This window comes from Prosopis cineraria, unplaced genomic scaffold (assembly GCF_029017545.1).
Source record: "Prosopis cineraria cultivar Desert tree isolate PC_DT_omini unplaced genomic scaffold, ASM2901754v1 PC1339, whole genome shotgun sequence".
NCBI lineage: Eukaryota > Viridiplantae > Streptophyta > Magnoliopsida > Fabales > Fabaceae > Prosopis > Prosopis cineraria.
In genome coordinates, this window is record NW_026556664.1 from 3007 (window position 1) to 24731 (window position 21725).

The 21725-nt window shown below is 29.6% G+C and overlaps 3 protein-coding genes across 3 annotated transcripts; 2 read left to right on the forward strand and 1 right to left on the reverse strand.

The window, feature by feature from the left end:
- Positions 1 to 1385: 1385 nt before the first annotated feature.
- On the reverse strand, positions 1386 to 5395 carry LOC129299887 (ubiquitin-conjugating enzyme E2 32-like). Its single transcript, XM_054938361.1, is given in 7 exon segments — positions 1386 to 1815; positions 1817 to 2010; positions 2663 to 2679; positions 2682 to 2825; positions 3256 to 3340; positions 3501 to 3632; positions 5096 to 5395. Coding segments are annotated over 7 exon segments (933 nt in total). The 5' UTR covers positions 5204 to 5395; the 3' UTR covers positions 1386 to 1562.
- A 6654-nt stretch (positions 5396 to 12049) lies between these two features.
- On the forward strand, positions 12050 to 13755 carry LOC129299889 (uncharacterized). Its single transcript, XM_054938362.1, has 2 exons — positions 12050 to 12297; positions 13320 to 13755. The coding sequence occupies exons 1-2, from the start codon at positions 12114 to 12116 to the stop codon at positions 13565 to 13567; spliced, it is 432 nt and encodes a 143-aa protein (XP_054794337.1). The 5' UTR covers positions 12050 to 12113; the 3' UTR covers positions 13568 to 13755.
- A 4090-nt stretch (positions 13756 to 17845) lies between these two features.
- On the forward strand, positions 17846 to 20298 carry LOC129299890 (uncharacterized). Its single transcript, XM_054938363.1, has 2 exons — positions 17846 to 18099; positions 19753 to 20298. Exons 1-2 carry the CDS (start codon positions 17925 to 17927, stop codon positions 19974 to 19976), a joined length of 399 nt encoding a protein of 132 aa, XP_054794338.1. The 5' UTR covers positions 17846 to 17924; the 3' UTR covers positions 19977 to 20298.
- Positions 20299 to 21725: the final 1427 nt, after the last annotated feature.

The window sequence follows — 21725 nt, forward strand, 5'->3', positions numbered from 1 at the left end:
AAAGTAAATTTAAAGATCAAAGTACAGAAGTGTGTGTGAAGAATGGCAATGCATTATTTAGAAGTAATTAGAATGAAGGTGTTTCGATAATGGAAGAAGTTGAAGTAATAGGTCTAGGAGGTCAAGACTAAAGATTTAAGGGTCACGCTGGGCGAGGATCACCTTAACACAAGGTCAATTGGATTTGCTTGATGCCGTTTTGTTGTATAAAGTGCTTGTGAGGTTGAAAGGACTCCTAATTACACGCTCATTGTCTTTTATATAGATAGGTAAGGCTGGACATAGGTCAAGTTCCTAATAGGTTTAATCCGACCTATTTACTAAATAGATTTAAGATAGGTTCAAACTTTTAATTAAATATATTTAATTAAATACCTAACCTATAAATTCGATAGACTGGCTTATTTACACACACGTTATGTAATATATCACAAACATATAAACGTTTGTAATTGATAAATTAGGTTATAATTTTTAATCAATCTATTCTTTTTTTTTCTAATTATGTTTTTAATTAATTGGATTTATTATTAATTTTAATGTTATTTGTAATTGATAAATTAGGTTATATATTATAATAATCTTAAAGTATATTTAAGACGTTCAAAACTAAAATACGAGCCTATTTAAAAAAATTTACTTTATATTATAATAATCTTAAAGTATATTTGAGATATTCAAAACTAAAATGCGAGCGTATTTAAAAAAAATTTACTTTTAAATAGGCTTTCAAGTCAGGCCAAGTCAGGTCAGGTTTTAAGTAGGCTCAATTCTAAGTTGTAAAAAAAAAAAACATTATACATATTTTATGCCTTTAATTTACTATACAGTTTAAACTCATTTGATCAAAGTCTAACTCGACCTAGCATATTTTTAACATTACATAAGCAATGGCAAGTTGCTTCATACTTCTCCAAGGAATTGAGAGAACGTGGTAGAATGAGCGCTCCGAGTTTCACAAATTGTCGCCACGTTGAAATGCATCGTTTCACTAATTCTCCAAAGAGTTGGCTTTTACGCGTGATGGGGTATCTCGAAATTGAGCCATAGAGGATTTGCATTCCCAGCCCGTAGCACCATTTCGATCCAAACAGCTAATAGGGACAATATTAAATTTTTAAACAGTTAATGAATTTTAAAATTTCTCTTTAATTACCATAAAACATATTAAAAATAACTAGTAAGTAAATAAGAATAAAAAAAACTAGTATTGTTCACTCCAGGCTATGTCCCTGCTCCCCTCTCTTCACTGATAAGAGCGTGCTTTCAACCAAGTGCACATGACTAAGAAAGAAAACAAGTTCATTTATATATCGATCCAATTTCCACTAAAGACAAATTCGACTACACTTTCAGAATGCTTTCATTTTACTGTGAGCATATGATAAAAGGGGGCCCAAAAAATAAATCTTATTGGAGCCTGAAACAAGTGCTAGCAATTTATTAGTACATTATAGCATTACTTAAAATGATTAAGTATAATTAGACGATACATTTCTATAACTACATGAGGCCAGAAAGCCTTTTTCTTTGGAGCCAGCAAACGGCAATGAATATATATCTCAAGATCCATTCATGAAAACTGCACCATGTTCGGTAGATGTAATGAACTTCTTCAGCAAAAGGACCACAATAGCAATAGTGAGTCCTATGGCAGCCATAGTGAACAAGCGATCGTCAGGTTTTTGGACCCTTGTTTCTGGCTTTGGATTCTGAACCCTTGAATCTGAATTTTGATGCACCTGATTGAGAGGCACACTGGATGGAATCTCCCTGGAAGCTTCAACTACTCCAGGGTTAGGATTTGCAGTTGCAGGCATTTTGTTCTTCAAGAATCCTGTCATCATCCATTGCTTGAACAGGAAGCTCCTGTCTTGCAGGCATAGCCTCATGATTTTGTGGATTAATCTGGGCCTCGGTTTCCTCAGTTTTAAGGTGTTCTTCATCAGGAGACTCTGAGGGGCTGAGTTGAGGAACAGGGGGTGCTTTGCTGAGCATATACTCGTGTATCTGGGATGACCAAGTACAATCCTCAAAATCAAGTTCACTTCAATCTTACAAAGGCCGGCTAGATCCAAGTTCTAGTTTTAGTTTGTACTATACAAATCTAAAGCTTGGTGAAACCTACATTCATTCATTCTAGATTTCAGATATAACTATTACAACCCTAATTATAAGTTTTCACACTCCTTTTAATCCTATTTACAATTCACTTTCAACATATTTAACCACAACAAAGAAAAACCTTAAACCTTATTAAATCTATCTTAAAATTTAATAAATTTCCACCTCTACCCCTTAATAAGAACAAAAACTATTTTTAATAATTTTTCCTAGCATTTAATAAGGGCAGAAAGGTAAAGATGAAACAAAGAAAATAGTGAAGTGCCCTATAAATAGAATTAAAATTAATCTTCTCTCTCTAACCCACAAATAGGACTAGAAGAGTACTAATTTGATCTTTTGGTAATTCATGCTGCATTTCATTAGGCAATTAGAGCTTCTAAAGAAGCAAACTGCATAGAGCATGAACTCTGCCAACAATCATGTTCATAGAGGGGAGTTTTTGGTATAGACTGACTAGAGGGGGTGATGAGTGAAGGTTTTTCAAACCTTCTAGAAGATAATGGAATTTACTAAAAAGACATTAAGCAACTTTTACCTCATCAATCAGTTTTGGCGGTCAGGAGTCCCAAATTTTGGAGGTGCTTCCCGAGATTTAATGGCTAGGGCACGCCTCTCTTCTTTCTTGTAATCTAGCGAGCCCAATGCACCATTTGGGTTGGTGGGCATGAATGCAATCAGAGCGACTAAAGCAGTCCTTACTGCCAAAAGACATTCACATAAGCTAAGTCAGAACATTCTGCATCAGAGATTTGAAGCTTCAATAAAAACTCCATAGTCATTAATGTAATGCACCAAATAAAAAGGCTTAAATTAACTGAGAAATACGTTCTCAGACTGGTTATTTAATTGAATTACTACTAATTTGTTTGATCAATATTTCTCAGTAGGAAAAATAGCTCCTATCTTCTCCTAAGACACAAGAAAAGATATCATGATTCATGAGCCCACCAGATGAATTGATGATACAAGAATAGCCACAAAACTCCTTTCATCAAGTGAAAATTATGTCCCCACACACTTCAATCCCACATATATGAGTCTCGGACTCTTGGTATCCAAAATGATCAATCATATATAGAAAAAAATAATATAAAGCAGATTGATCAACTGGAAAGGAATATTAATTACCACTCCATGATGGTTGCCAATGCTCAGGATGATGATTTGATATGCTCAAGCAAATCTTGGTTTGGGTCTCAAAACGTCCATTAGGCTGATAGCACAACATTGAAATTTATAAACAGTTAGGAATTGAGACTTCAAGTGTCAGGAGTTCTGACAATAAAAGATGGTTCACAAAACAGAACTAATTGAAGATAGAGCAGTAGCATGACATAAAATCTGCTGATCCATCCATTGGGAAAAAAGCTTACCGTCAATAGCATAAAGGAAGGTGGTTTGAACGGATATTCTGCAGGCAACTGGATACGCCCATGGTAAATACCACCCTCAAATTCAGTATCACCAGGTCCTCTAATTGCAAATTGCCACTCAAATATATTTTCCTGATGAAATTAAAGTTAGAGAAAATACTCTAAAAGTACAAGAAGAAAAAAAGCATGATAGTTAATAGTGGAATTCCAAAAGTCAGATAGGCACATGAGTTATAAATTGATGCAAACATTATTGGGATGACAGGTAAGGTCTCATTTCTTAAGTAGGAGGCATCCTTACATGAAATAAATAATTAAATAGAGTAAGAGAAAGGCTTCAGGATTTTACCACAATGAAAGCATAGAATAATTTCAGTGGAATAAGCCGAAAAGAATCAAAGATCCCAATTTTATACATTTTTCCAACATAACCCAGTGACTCTGTAATATTTGATTGCATTAACGGAGCAGAATATGGGGTTGAAAAAAACGATTTCTATAACCCAGCATCAACCAAGGCTCTTATTGCTAGATAAATCGCATCTACCAACATTACCTAACTGTTTATTATATAACTAAGTACGTATATTAACTTCGCAATAAATGAATGAACTAATCCTCATGAATATAATGTTAACATATACTTTTGCAATAAGTTTGGTAAACAATTAGAAAATTTAAAAGATTCAATAATAAAGCTAAAATGAAGTAAGACTGAGAATAAGGCGCTCCCAAACTAGGAGGGTAAGAAAAAGAATGATAAAGTTTTATGGGAAATGTTATGCTAAAAAAAAAAAACAAAGAAATCCCATATACTTTCCATCCTACTTTGTTCCTAAACATACATCCATAAGTTTCAACAAGGCAGTCTATCATAATGAAGGACTGATCATTTATGTAATGAAAACTGTAGTTTTAATTCTAATCATAAAAGCTTCAGTGAGTGAACAAAGTAATAACTTCACATAAGTTGGACCCACATATCAATTCATAAACTAAATTCCCATAAAAAATTTAGAAAAAAATAATCATTTTCGTCAGAGAAAAAAAAAATTAATCATCTACTCCTGCAGTTTTAACTCAATTACAATTTAGTCCTTTGAAGTTTAACTTTTCAGCCATTAATAAATGGATGCTTACACTTTCAAACAATATCGAGGCCTTGTTGTAACCAACACAAAGTTTAGCAACCAAGCTAAATGAGGGAGGAGTAAGTTGCACCAAGCTAAACTCGAAGACTGAGTTGTGACCGAATCAAGACTACCATAGGACTGGATGATTAATTTTCCCTACAATTTAATTTCGATCTGCAAATCTTATGATCTCATCACGATTGGGCAACGACCAAACCACAATCCCAATCAATTAATTGTAACGACTTGTGGTTCGAAATGGATCTATCAATTAACAGTTAAAACTAAGTTTAATGAATTGCAACCAACGACCAAACCTGAGCTCGATAGTTCCAATAATCATAATCACATGACCAGATATACGAAGAGAAACATTATACCCATCCAAATTGAGGAACTAACACAGCGGATCTCGCTTATCAAACCCTAATATAACAGGACTCCCAGCAAAAGAAATGGTACCTCAAGTGGCAGGCTCATGAAATCATCAGAAGGGTTCGATTGCATCTCCTTGACCTCCTGTAGGATCCGCTTCACCGCCGGGTTCTTCAAATTGTACTTGTCCGCCATGAGTCCTCAACCTCAAACTTCGTTCACAAAATTCGATATAAATTTCAACAGAAGCGAAGCCTCCAACTTCGTCGGCACTGTCAACACCGGGTCAAAACACCACCTCCACCTCCACCTCCACACGTCGTAAATCGCCGAGCAGGGAACGGAACACCAGCGAAAGTTTTATGCTTCATCCGGAAGATGATACCAAGCGTCGGAATGACATTAATAGGGAGGACCAAAGTCCAAATCCGAGAACGTTGGCTCTTCACTGGACACGTCATGCGGCACCCATTGTCCTACGTGTCTCTTTCTTATTGGATAAAGTGATGCAGGTTTCGAACGCGTATCCAGTGTTCACTTTGTGAGCCTTTTTTTTTTTTTAAAGGAAAAATCGCATTCATGAACCACTGTACCGCATTAATTAAAAGAAAAAACTAAAACATTATGAATTTCCCATGCCGTCCCTAATCAAACATGACCCTTGACGAAAAACTGACGGAGAAAAGATAAAAGTGAAGGAAAACATAACTTTAAATTTTTACATTTTATTTAAATTTTATTATAAATTTTTATATTTTTTTTAATATTTTAAATTTTTATAATTTTTTTTAATGTTATAGGTGTCTTTATGAATGGTATTATAAAAATTTAAAATATTAAAAAAAAGTATAAAAACTTGAAATATAAAAAAAAATATAAAAATTTATAGTAAAACTCGGGCAAAGTGTAAAAATTTAAAATTATATTTTTTAAAAAATTAATCACTATTGTCTTTTTTCACTGCTATACTTATTATTTCCCACACTCATATTTGTTAAAGTAGTATCCTTACTTATCACTTTTTATATACATGCATATCAAAACAATATTTTTTTATTATTTTTTTTACTATCATGCTTGTTTAGATTATTATATTTGACATTTTTTACGCTCATGTTTGCTCAATTGTTATCATATATTACTTGATATTTTTTATATGTATGCTTCCTAGAATAATATTTCTACTAACAAATTTAAAATGCATTAATCCTTTTTCATATATTAAGGAATTTCAGTAATCCATTAATGCAATTTTCCGTAAGTTTTGAAATTTGAATTGTAAGCAAATTTTCATTTTATATTAATTTCTTTCCATTATGGAAAGGCTGTCTTAATTGTTACTCCATCTGTCCTTATATATAAAATATTTTTAACTCAATTTTATGTGTTAATAAAAGTTTATTATTTAGTTAAGATCACATTAAATCACAATATTTTTTAATTTTACCTCTAATTATGTCAATTAATATTACATGGTGATGGGTAAAGGATACCATTAACATTTCTTCTCTTTTTTCAATATAAGTATAAAATTATTTAATTACTCAAAAATATTGTGAAACCTATTATATTTAAAAATAAAATAAGTTTCTAAAAAATACTCAATATACATGGAGAAACAATCAAATGAAAATGACATGCAACTTACAATTATATGAGAAGGCATGGAGGGGTACTGGAAACTCCATTTTATTTCAAAATGTAACAGTTAATTAACTAATTCTCAAGTATTAAGAAAATAGTTAAGTTAGTTATTTGTAAAAAAAATGTTGATTAATTATTAAGTTTCCTAATATGCCCATTATTTTAATCATTCATATCGAAGTATTATCAACATGGCTCGCATAGATAACCAATGCTTGGGATCAGATTTGTAGTGGAAAGCAATTTGGAGGCTTGGGACTTAATTTGCCACTCGAACATGCAAAATAAGGCTTGGCTTATGAAAATTGGGTGGCGTCTAGTCGCCGATCGCAATGTGTTATGGGCCCAAGTGCTGCGAGGGAAATATTGCTGTGGTGATGATTCAATGCCAAATATTGACTTAAAAAGACCAAGATCATGTATGTATGTATGTATGTATGTATGTATGTATATATAAAAGAGCCAAGATCAAGCAACATGGGAGTAGGTGAAGCAACGCTTGAAGGTAGTGAATTCACGTGAGGAGCAGAAGGTGAGGTGGAGACCAGAGAAATATTGACTCTTTCACTATATTGTTATTATTATATATGTAAAATTAAATCAATAGAAGTTTAGAAAAGTCACAACTGAGTTAGCTCCTGATTACCTTTTCTTCTGTGCTTGAAATTTTTTGACAAGATTCCACTCACGTCTTTTTCTTTTTCTTTCTCTTTCACTCTTGTTTTGCACTTTTTTCCCCTTCTTTTTATCAACAAGATTTCACTCTTCTTTTTGCTTTTGCTCTTCTTCTCTTTCTTCTCTTTGTCACACCCGTGACATGCTTTCTTTCCTTCTTTTATTTTTTATTTTTTTGGTTTTCTTTTGCTTTTCTTCTTGTCACATTTTTCACCTGTTACTTACTTTTTTTTCTTCCTTTTTTTTCTTTTTTTTTTTCTGTATCAGCAACGAGTTGATATTTTTTAAAATTTGTGCAACTCTATGTCCATCAAGGGGTGGAGCCTAATTTGATATGGTCAATGATATGGAAATTGCAAATACCACAGAGATGCCAGACTCGTGGTTGGTAAAACATGGAAGGTTGATGACAGATGAAACAAAATTCATCAAGGGAAGCGATATCATAGGCCACCCCAAAAGCACCTTGCTAAAGTGTTTCAAAAGCATTCCTAAAAGTGAAAAATAAACACTCCCAAAAGCATTTTTTAAATAGTGTCAAGAGGGAGCCTTCATACCATTGAGGAGTGTAATGTCTGCGATGGGAGAACAGAAGATACTCTACATGTGTTATGTAACTGTGGACTTGTTAGAGAGGTGTGGATGAAGCTAATCCGACCACGAAGAAGCAAGGCTGGTTCTTTCAGTTTAATATAGATTCATGGTTATACCACAATATTCAGGATAAAGGAGCTGAGAGTTATGGATGTTGGTGTGATTTGTTTAGCATCTTATGGTGGCTCTTTTTGGAAACATCAAAATGAGCGAGTGCACCAAAACTCAAATGAAGTGCTGCTTACTTGCGAGGTCGAAGCTAGTGGTATTCTTCGATGTCTGACTTGATCAAAACAGAAATTAAAATCTGATAGATCTGGAGATTGTAACCAAAACCAGATACATTAATGAAGGTCCTCATCATGGTAATAGAGAAGTTAGAAGTGTCGGTTTGGGTGGATGAGGCGTTCTCTCATGTTTCTCACGATATAGGCTAGAACTAATAATTCAAGCGAGTATGAACCCAAATAAACTAAAAAAAAAAAAGGAATTAAAACCAGACTCAATAAAATTGTGTTTCAAAAGTTTGGGCCTATTTAGACTGGCCCATAGAAGCCTAAAAAATTTGGGCCAAGCTCTTGAACTCAAATAAAAAAAAATTATTTTTAGAAATATATTAAATATTAATTAATCTTTTAAATTGTATGTCATTTTATACCATGATATCATATATTTGAACACATTATTATAGATATTTTCTTAAAAAATTAAAAATATTTACATTGTCATATTTTCAATATTTAAAATGTATTTTAATATTAATTTTAAAATTTTATGACCCACATATTTTTTTAATTTTTTTTAGTCTTCTATATCTTTTAAGTATTTTAAAAAAATATATTTTATATTTTTAAAAGCTTGATAAATGATAAATTACAATAGTATCGTACAATCCATATAATTGATCCCACTTTGTGAAATAAGATTCATTGTTATGGTATATTTTTTATAAAATAAAAATAAATAATTTTAAAGTAAAATTAAATTAATTTTAAAAATGAAAAATTGATGGTTCATGTATTTGGGTCAAGCTTGATTATTCAAGCTTTTCTATAAGTTTGGATTTAAATGAGATGGTCCAAATTGAGCTCAATCCAAAATACTTACCTACCTAAATTACCTACTTTAATACAAATTGTTGCAAGTTGTTGAAGATGAATCGGAAGGTGGTGGAAGCTTTTTTTTTTTTTTTTTTCTTTTCCCTAACTTTCAGAAGGAGGTAGCCTTACTGCAGAGTTGTGGGGAAGACTGATAGGTCTTCAAAGGGGCCTGGGATCATAAGTGACGCTATGTTGAGTTCATGGGGGCAAATGCACACCCTGGACATGAAGAAACTTATAAGGGTCATAAGTTTCACTATTTTGCATCCTTCATCTAAATATTTCTCACATCCTAACTTTAAAAATATTTGGGTTTTGAAAAAAATTTTAAATATGTTCAACTGAAGGTTAAAAAATTTAACCCAAAATTTTGATAAGAAAAATTTAATTGAATTTGTCAAGTTCTATCTATGTGAGTTTTCTTCCTTTAATTTAATGATACTTGATAATCAACTTGAAACTTAATATGCAAAGCAATACTATATTTGCATTATTAAAAGGAATTGGTAGTCTTGCAAACAAAAAAAAAATTGGTATAAACAAGAAGACATATAGTTTATCTCTTCATTTATGCTCTCTTGAAGTTATTAATAATATTATCGATTGCCACAGCAATTATAAGAAGAGTCTTTTCTGTTGCAAAATCAATTGCAAAATCATATAAAAAATTCATTAACGAATAATTGTTTAATGACTTATATTAAAAAAATTATTTTTATTAGCATCGACAATAAGATAATTGCTAAATGATTTCAAAATATCAAGGCATGCAGGATATAATAGTAAGATATGTACGTGCTTTTTTAAAAAAATTATTAAATTATTTTTAAATTATTAATTTAAAAATATTACACCCTTAGTTGTCTTGCACCGGGACTGGGTTTAGAGAAGTAAAACTTTTTAGTGATGCAGCAGAGGTCATCCAAGCTATCAGATCGATAGATTAGAAGTTGCATGTAGATACTTCGATTGAGGAAATTAACCAGATGCTCCAAGAGGAAATTGACCATGCTACTTGTCTTCAACTGATTTCTGGACAAATGGTCACAGAGCATCTTCAAGAGGATGGAGTCCACGTAATTACTGCTCCATTTTATTGCTTTATTTTGGTTTCTATTTTTTCTTTTTTCGATGTATCCAAAAAAGTATACTATTCACATTAGCTTATGCATCATACAAGGATTTAATTATATGAGCAGTTTCAAAAAAAAAAATCGATATAAATAACAAAGGTGATTGGGATTTTACATCTAAGGTTATTAAATAAAATTTTCCAACTTTATTCAGGATCCGAGTGAGTGTATCCCTCACAATATTTCAATATACATATGTGTGAACAAAAAATAATAATAACATTTTTTTATAACAAAATTTAAGCAAGCGATCGAAATCACGTGTTTCATTTTGGCCCGGAAAAAAAAGATATAACATTTTTAATAATCCTAACCTGACTTCGCATCGATTCCTCGACTGATCTATAACAACACCCTACGTATCCTATGACTAAACAATATGTCTCCATGTCTCTAGCTTTAGCTTCAGTTCCAGCTTTCGCATTAAAAGGACATATTATCGTTTAATTAAAAGGGCAAAAAAAAGAGCGTTTCTTTTTAATCACTTTTTTAATTACTGGATTATTATAATAATTAGGCTTTTGACTTTTGACACCCTACGCTTCAAGTCTCCAAGAACTTGATGCCACCTATATATATATATATATATATAGCAGATCATTATCAACGTGCTCAGAATGAAACTTCAACTTTTTATTTCTTTCCTTACTTTAATTCAATCAAATAAAGGGCAACGTTACTGTTTGGTTTGAATGGATCGAGAAGTGAGAAGAAAATAAGAAAATTTAAAAAAATAATTTTTTTATTATTTTTAAAATTTTTTCCTCTAGTTTTCCTTCCTTCTTTTTTTCCCAAACAAAAGGTATATTCAAATAAAAACTTAAACATGTTGGTAAAAAAAAAATTAAACATACATCTCACTGACAAAACCAAGTCAAGTTTAAGAAATGAGTTGTATTTATGGTTTATAAACAATGCAACCTTTCATATATTTAATATTTTATATTGATTAATTAAGATACGTCCTGTATATACATTAGTGAACAGTGCATCACTGCCTTGTTTTAATATTTTAAATAAAGTATAAAAAATTTCCTGCCAAAAAAATATAAAAAATAATTTTGTCTATTTTAATTTAGAGCTAGTGATTCAAGCAAGCAAAGTTTATGTAGGCCGGACTCATTTGAATCGGATTTAAAATATCTTATCATGTAGAAAAAACCCATATAATTAAGCTCGACAATTCCTTAAGTTTTCAAATTTATTTGGGCTGACTCGAATACCCAAATTATCAAATATTTTTATTTTTTATGTAATTTCAATTTTTATTTAAAAAATTAATATTTTTAATTTTATATTATTTTATTAATAATAAAAAAGGAATTCAAATGAAGCTCATTCGGGTTTGCGCTTGGCTTGGATTTATTCAAATTTATTCGGGTGGCCTGAATAAACCTAAGTAAAAAAAAATTCTTTTAATTTTCCAAGCTTAGCCATAAGATTTTTTAAATTTATTTAGAATGGTCCATCAATCTTAGCTCAAATTACCGTATCAAGACAACCCATTCATTGGTGGAATACACTCAAATAAAAAAATTTCAATTCAAATTTCACATGTAAAATCTACATCCAACTCATCACAGATAATTTTTTTTAAAAAAAGTCACATTTATAAGTTAAATATTAAGATGACTTATCATGAACTCTATTTTTTTTTATTAATTGGCCAATAAAGTGGATATTCTGTTCATAACTTTGAAAATAGGAAACTTGCTATATATTTTTTTATATAATATGTCAGTCTTCTTATTCGTGCTCCCACAAATTTTAAACAAAGTGCATATATTTTGAACCATCAAATATTATGCCCAGCCACCACTAGTGTTCTAGGATTCTTTCTTTCATCTATAAAAAAGGAGACACATGACAAGTTGGCATGCTCAATCTCACAGAACCTCTATTCACAGGGCAAATTAAAGTATCAGATTTTCAGTTCTACATATACAGAACTCGATAATAATGGCAGGTTCTGTTCATCATCACAGAGTAGTGCAGCCACAACACATTAATGGCAAGGCTAACAAAAATAACATGTATATCGAATCACCATATTATGGTGGACATGGCTTCTATTACAATCCTGTGGTTCATCAAAACATCGAAGCTCTCACTACTCCTCAATGTGCTGTTTTCAATGGCTTAGGTAATGTATCTTCTTTCTTCATTTAACTACATTAATAATTATAAGCTCTTGTTTAATAAAGACCTTTTACATCAATTTTAAAGAACTTGAATATTTATTTTAATTTTATTTATAAAGTACTTTTATAATTTTTGTATTCATATTTATTCTTTTACCCCTATTAAATAATAGAATATTTTATTTTTCAAATATATATTTTATAAGAATAAAATTAAAAACTTGTTAAATTTTTGGATAAGGTTAATGAGATTTAAAGTTTTTCATGATTTTAGTAAAACATGCTAGAAGTTAATTAATTATAAATAGGACTAGATGAAATATCTTAACTATGAAAATACATGTATAGAAAATATAATTCAGTCAATTTAACATGCCACTCGCTCTGATTCTCAACAAAAAAACACTATTTAAAAGTATTTTTTTGGTACAAAATACAAATCATCTTATAATATTAAATAACTTGTTTTCAATTTTATCTTTTATTTTATTCCATAGCCCCGTACTTTGAAAAACTCAGGGTTATTATCACTTTTCACATTAACTAATCCAAACTTCACTATATGAGATCATTACTATCAACGATAATTTTATAGAATGTTCTTGATATATTTATTTAACGTAACTGTATATCAAAGAATTTGAACTCTTAAAACCTCAGGATAAATCAATTAAACTTCCTCATCCAGTTAAACCAAACGGCCCTTGATTTTTTATACATTGTAGGTTTTCTTAAAAAAAAAAACATATACTGTACCTGTAGGTTACATAATGTACTTTGAGAAACTCTGATATTAATATAATTAATAAATATAAAATTAGAACATCTGAATTTTAGAAGATTAATCATAAAGCAATTTTCTTAAAATGCATAAATTAATTAGAAATAACTTATATTTAAAACCAAAATAAGTATTCGGTCTCACACAATCTTCACTCAAAACGTTTCCAATTTTAATTTCTCAATTAAGAAAAAAATGGTTTATTTGATCCCTTCATTGAAATACAAAGTTTGTTGCATGCAGGCGTGAGTGGGAATGGTTACTCATCCGCTCAACCGCCGGTTCAATATCAAAAGCATTGTAATAGACCATATAGTGCCAACCGGAGCAACGGTTCAGCCACATGGGTTCAAGTGGGTCCGAACCCATCTTACATCAACCGAGGCACCCAAACCATTCAAGGCGATGTGATTCAGCGAGGTACCTTCAATGGACGTGGCAAGGGAGCTAGGCTTTGTGGCCATTTCTCGGTCTCTGGTGATATTAACTAATTAAGTAACTTAATTAATTAATCCAATTTAATACCTAAGCTGTTTGGCAGTCATGAAGATATTTAATTAAATGAAATAAAAACTATGTAATAATTCATGAATCGGTCTGGAATTTCTGGAGTTATTGATTGAGCAGTGTACGTGTGTGGGTGATTGTACTGAATTTGTATAACTACTTAAAATATGAGTTTGTGTTGGCTATTGGCCTTGTTTTCTTTTCTTTTTTTTTCTTTTTTAAAATTCTGTTATATCGATAGCAAAAGACAAAAGTAAAATTATATCTAGATTTCATATAAAAAAATTAATTACTATAAAATTCATTAATAACAATTGTGTTGTCAATGATCTTAGTTCAATTATCAATAAATCTTATAATAATTAATTTTTTTATACAGAACTTGAATGTAATTCTCCTAAAGACAAATCTTTTTTGGGACATGGAAGGCAAAGGTTAAACCTTTTAGAAATGTATAAAAAATTCTAAAGAAAAAAAAAATATATATATATATATAAACTACCTTATTTCTTATGTTAACTTGTCAAAATCATAATAAATTATATAAAAATGAGTAGAAGATAAAAAAAAAAGTAAGGCATTAATAAAGCTTTAGAAGATAGAAGACACGACAGTTAGGGTAGACTTCCAACAAAATTATTAATCATTTTGTTTATAAAATATCCAATTCATTATAATCTTACGAACTGAATAATAGAATTAACAGAGCTATACACACCAACATGTTTAATTCCATCAGTGACAATAAAGATTAACGTTGAAAACAAATATTACAGTAAAACTTAAGGGACTAAAACAACATAACATAAAGACTAACAACAAAACATGCTAAACATTAAATATAGGATGCCAACAATTATATTTTGCCTAATGTAAATTATATATAGCAAAAACTTTAACAAGCACATATTATACAAATCAAGATAAGGGGCCAATATTTTCAAGCAAGCAAATGTGCATTTCAAAATCAACTTATAAAAACCATATATTTAAATTTAAGTAATAATCTTTGAACTTCATTATCACACTATTCTTAAGTAAAGTTATAATGTTTATATATCAAAGGCCCATTTGGTAGAATAAATATATTTTGATGAAAAGAACTGGAAGGAAAAGGAAAGAAAAAGTAATGATCATTGCTAACACACGTTTAGTATGCAAATGGAATAAAGACAATTTGATGGGTAAATTCATGTTTTTGTGTGAGGTATATAAAAATAGAATAAATGGTTATAAAAAAAATATTTTGTCACTATTTTTATTAATAGTTATATATTAAAATAATTATTATGCTCATAATCATTTTTATAAAAGTGGTCATTCTATTTTATAATTAATAAAAATTAGTTAAAATAATAATTTATTGTTGACTATAAACAAATTAATGAAATGGGTAATATAAATTTCAAACAAAAAAACTTACATTACTTCAATCCGATGAAGATTGCAAAGCACAGCAAGAAGAGATTAAACTAAATTGATTAAATTTGATAATCCTATTAAATTCATGATATGATATGGATCAACTAAAATTTTCCTAAAATTAATTTGAAACATGACTATATAGGCATCTCACTCTAGGCATTTTCCTAAAAAAGGACCAATTTTTCTTAGTGGGGGTGATGGGAGTCCAAGAAGCAAATTTGCACAATATCAAACCATATAATCTTTACATTCCTTCTTCTTTCCTTTAGATTCCTACCAACCAAACAAGCGCATTTGGTGTCCCATCTTTAACATGTTTGATTGATTGGAGAGATTTGCAGAGGGAAGGGAAGATTTTAATGAGTTTAATTTTTTTAAAAATGGACATGTAGGGTTTCAAAAGTTTAATGAGTTCACTCTCAAATCTCCATTTTTTAGAATCAAATTTATTAAAATATTCCCTTTCCTCCCTTTCCTTCCATTCCCCTCCAATCAAACAAAGAATAAGAACTAAGAAGGATTCCTGCAGGAGAGTGCACAATCTACTTTCTTATGCAACCAAATAGATCAATCAAAATTGCAAGTGTCAATATTGCAGCTATAAGGTTTCCTCAATAATGCTTCAGAATGCATGCTTAATTACTAGAAATCAATCAATGAAACTGTGAGTTAATTAAGGTTAGTTTTATGAAAATGCTTTGTCAAATTATTTTTTTCTTCCTTCCAAATCCAGCTTTCTTCTCATAGTCCAACCAGAACTTCCTTGCTTCTTCTACAACGTCAAATTCTTTGCTTAATTATTCTTAATATAAAATCTTTCTCCTTTTCATATGATATTGAACAATTACAACATTGACACTTGCAGGGTGCGAGGACAAGGATCGAATCCACATCCCCATTTCTCTTCAACCGGCCGTTTTCCTTAAACAAAACAAATAGATGTGAAATATTTTTCAAAATCAATGCAAAATAACATCTACTTACCTTAGTATCATTACTCTCTGAAACTATATGTGAGAGAGAGAGTAGAGAATTCAATTTATTAGTCTATTGATCCTCCGTCTCCATTCCAACTCGCATGAACTCATCTTTTACCATTAATCCCTAATTCCAATTAGTGCCAAACCCTAAAATTTTGAATATATTTTCTTCGATCGTCGACATTAGACAAAATTTAAATTTTATTTTTAATATAAGATGAAGTTAGAGAAATTAATATTTTTTCAATTTTACTCATTGTTTATTTATTTATTTTTGTTTGAATTCCTAAACAATAATTCATTATATTATTCATTAAATATTAATTACAAACAAAGACAAAATTGGAAAGTTACATATTTTTACAATTTTAAAATTATAACTAACATTTTTACTAAGTACGAAGTTTGTTAACTTTGCTTTTTATTAATGACTGGAGTCATATGACATTAAAGTATATCACATGTTATTACAAAAACTATCAATATACATCATAATTGTCAATGTTTCACATGTCCAGTGTTCAAATCGACATTGAGAGATAGGAAAATTACACTACAATTATTTTTTCAAGAGTTTCATATTTTAAAAACATCAAATGATTTCTTCTCCACCCCCCAATAATACTACTACGTACCAACATATTCTCTCTAGGAAAAGTTTATAGGATACATATACATGTGTTAATAAAACTAATTCAAACCCAGGATTATATGGAATAATATTATCTTATTTAAATCCATCGATGTTAAGAAAATTTTCCCTTCAAACAATATTTAAAATTACACCCAACAGAAGTTTAACAGATACAAAAGTTCATATAAAAACGCAACGTGACATAGCTTTGCCTGGATGCTCTAAATGATTAGAATTCCCCACATCCCATAACTTGAGAAAATAAATGTCTAGCTTTTTGACTTGTGATGACAACCCTACATCTATATATATATTACTTAGCTTCAAGTCTTGAAGAACTTGATGCCACCACTACATATAGCAAAACATTACCCATGTGCTTAGCAAGAAGAATCCTTCGCCAACTATACAATTTTCTCTACTTTAAGTCAATCCAATGAAGAGGTGGGGCAACACTACTACCTTTCACTCAAAACTCCCAATATATATATATATTTTTTTTGGTTAGGTTGTTGAAGTATGAGTGAATTTGAGTTGATGTAAGAAATATCACATAGAATAACCTTAAACTTAATAATTAATATATAATAAAGATAAAAAGACATATAAATATCACATCTTAACTTAAAATATTAAAATTCAAGTTTATGGTCATTTCTCTTTATTTTATATTAGTTATTAAGTGTAACTAATTTATCTGATGTGGCACTTTTCATGTTAGCTTAAATCCGCTCGTACTTTGATAACCTAACATTTTTCATAAATAAGCTATGTATACATGTTTTATGATGACATGCTAATAATAAAAATAAATTTTATATTTTATATTAATTAACTAAATAAATGTAGAACATATGCATGAGTGAAGAATGCTTCACCGTACATTTTCTTAAAAATTTATATATTGATTAGCCTAGCTAGTTAATTTTTTTTCCTATAATTGTGGAAAAGTCAAATGTTTCATATCTTATATCAGCATAATTGGATTTAACAGAAGAGACTGGCTATTTACAATATGATGACAAACTAATGTTCAAATTTTTATTGAAAAAGGTGCCTACTTATTTAGTTCTTGACCGTATCTCGGATAAGATTACTTCAATAATAGGACAATTGCTCAATCTAAAAATGAATTAAGGCATCTTCTATATTCTTTTTATTTCATCTATAAAAAGGGAGACATGTAACAAGTTGGTATGCTCACTCTCTCACAAACGTAACAAATCAAGCCTTTAATTTATAAGTTTTTCAGATTTTGACAAGTTCTATAGAACTTGATCGGTACTCTAAAGCTCATCATCAATGGCAGGCTTTGTTTATCATCTAACAGAACAGCTGCAACACTATGGTAGAGGTAACAATAGTAACATACATATGGAAGCACCGTATTATGGATATGGCTTCTGTGACAACCATGGCGTTCATGATCAAAATATTGAAGGTTTCACTTATCAATATGGTGTCTTGAATGGTGTAGGTAATGTATCATTCTTCTTCTCTCTCTCGGTCACACACACACACTCCCTAAGTCAAAATTGTCATTAAGGGATTTGATACAGTGAATAGTACAAATCCATACTTACTCAACAAGTATCTCACATGATAGGATAATAACTATTGTCAAAAATTTTGTCATATGATACTTAGAAAGCACTAAATGTCCAATTTATGGTGGGGATATCATACGTATGTGAGGAGCATTCTGATTATAAGGGTTGTTTTGGATTTATTTCAAGGAAAATATATCTTAATAATTTTCAAGTTTTGATAAAATTCAATAGCTATAATTAGAACATTAATTGAATGAGTGAATTTAAGCCACTCATTGGATCCCAATTTTTTTAAAGAGATATATTGTTTAAAAATATAAGAAAATTTGGTTTTTTAATTTTTATGAGGAGTGGTTAATGGTATTTTTTTTTCAAAAATTTCCTCAAGATTAATATTTGAAATTAATGAGATTTGGATATTTATTTGTGATTAGGTTAGCTTTTAAATAATAGTAGACATGCAAATAGTAGGTAGTTTTTAATAATGATGTTAATTGTTTTCTTGGGAGGTAGAAATTAGTTAGAATGTATTGTAATTTTGAACTGAAAATGAGAGAGAGAGGAGGGGGGGAGAGAGAGAGAGAGTTTGTGTGTGTGTGTGTGTGTTTATATTGTAAAGCTTCTATTCAATATATAGCAAAACATGGATTTTTTGGGTTAGTAATGGATTCTTTGTTGGTAAAGAAGTGTTGCGAATCACAACCACACAATTTATTTGGTTTTATGTTCTTGACAACGCAGAACAATATTATAAGTTAGCAATATTTCTAATAATTGCAAACCCTGTAATTATTGGAGATCAATTAGTTGTTCAAGTGTGTTAAAGTTGACTGTAATTGGAGTTATATATAGTAATTAATAAATTTGTCAAATATTTGACTTATTTTTACACATGCGTACAGTAGTAATGGAAGGGTTGAAATATATTATAAATATAAGGAGAGAATAATTAGGCATACCTAAACATAAGATTATTTTAAATTAATATCTTGGATGTACGTGCGTAAATCAAAATGGTTAAATGTGCGATTTATAAAATTGTATAGAGAACTATATGATATGTACTTTGACTCCTTAATCAAATTAAGAAATTGATTACAATTATTCCATGAATCGTTCGGTACACAAGTTCATTTTGTCAATAAAATTCTAAGTGATAATTCTTTTTCCTAATATTATTTTCGACAAAAAGGACCCTAAGTTCATTAATTATTGGGATTTTATTGAACTTTGAAATAATGTGCAGTAATTGCTAATATATATAATATAGTATTGTCATATTTTATAAATTCAGAAAGATAATCACAAAACCTTTGTCGTAATTTCATAGAAAGTTCAAAAAAATTATAGATAATTGAAGTATAAATTTGACACCTAATAATTGTTAGTACTATAATTGGTTAAAAAGTAGCTTATTATATTCTACGATGACTCAAGTTCAAATTGATCTCATTGTTATTGTATTGCGTGATGACTTCGTTAGCAAGTAATCTATAAGTATGTTTCTAAATACTCTTAAGTCATGGATTGTAGAAACTAATCCACCCAATCTTACATACAATTTAGTTGAATTCATGCAGGTCATTCTCAACCAGTTCAATGGCCAATGCATTGTCAAGGACCAAACGGTCTAATACATAGCCATAGTTCAAGTACATCAGTCCATGTGGGTTCAAACCCATATTACATCAATAGAGGCATCCAAACCATTCAAGGTGATGTGGTTCAGCATGGTACCTTCAATGGACGTGGCATGGGAGCGAGGGTTCGTGGACACTTCTCTGTATCTGGTGATATTAATTAATTAACTTAAACCAATTTAATACCTACTTAAATTGATTGAAAGTCATACGAGATGAAGACATAAAATAACATAAAATGAATTTAAAAAAAAAAAACAGCTATGCAAACATTAATGTATTAGTGGATTGGATTCTATAGAGTTGTTATCGTGATTGTGATTTTTTTTTTTGGTTTAATGAAATATTCCTTTGACATACAAGTCTGAAAGCATTTGGGGAGACTATTCATGTTTAGCTTTTGCTTTTGTTTTATTTTAATTTTCTTTTTACCAAAGTGATATAATTAACTTGCCTTTTCTATTAGAAGAAGAAATTGCAAGCATGTGTGTGTGTGATTGTACTGAATTTATATAATTAATTAACTATGAGTTTGCTGCTGATCGATTGTCTATGATTCGATTCTTTTAACACTGTTAGTTGTATAATTGTATTTTCTCTTTTATGTCGTTAATTAATTATAATTCTTTTTAATTCAATCTATATATTTAATTATGTAAAAATTTTGTTAAAACTAAATAAAAATCATAAATAATACGATTCATTCCTTAGACTTCATCCCACACAATAGAAATACTAAGTATAATCAAGTTGGGTTAATTGAATACATTAATTAATTTGGTGTGGATTTCTTATAAATAAAGAGAAATAAAGACGATAAATGTCCATGACAAATCCCACTAATTATTACCAATTAATTTGTATATTTCTATCCAGCTATTCAAATTCCAGCGCTAAAAGACATTCGAATTGTGATGAGAATATTGGAATCCTGTATTTACATATAAGAAAGTTAAAAAAATATAAGAATTAATTGGTAATATAAGAAGGTTTGAAAAAATATGTTCGAATTGATATGGAACATCTCTTTACTCCTGTGTTTTCATATGTTGTCAAAAATGAAGTTAATTGGATTTTTAGTGAGAGGAAAATTCAATAATAAAGATAGTAATTGGCAAGAGTTTTTTCACCCAAAAAAGAAAAAGATAGTAAGAGTCTATTATAGCAGCTATCCAATTGCAACTTATGAGAGTAGTTAATGAAACGATGTTTTTATTTTTTTTCTCTATCATCTTAATTTATAAGATATTTTTTAGTAAAATTATGTATATCAATAAAATTTATTAAATATAATTTATAATTTTATTTTTTAAAATAAAAATATAAATTTTTAAAATATTTTTCATTTAATATAATCTTATTCGTGAAACATTGAATGTAGAAATAGACAATACAACAAGAAAAGATGTGTAATATTAGAATAAGTATAATTAATAAAATTTTTTTTTTTTCAAAATACCTTATATCTTGGGACACCAAATTACCTTAAAAAATATATTATAAACTGATTTAGTTATTCATAAATATGAACGACTGTGAGGAATTTGTATATATTGGAGGGAAATTATAATAAAGGACTTGGAGAAAATAATATTCATTAGAAAGAATTTTAAAAATAGTAATTATTTAGAAGAACAAAATACTAAATAAAAAATTTATAAATATTATATTACTCCTAATCAAATCTGGTACATTTTTTCTTATCACATCTCACACATGTATTTGATAGTTACTAACAAAAACACATAATTTGAGAGAAAGCTATTTTCTTAAAATAATAAAGAGATGAAAAACAACAAATTAAGATAAAGCTAAATTATATTAATGCCCAGAAACCGCAACTAGATAATAATCATATCTCCCTTGAAAGTCCGTATGTAAGTCCAGAGATTGAGACAGGGTGTTGTGCTGAC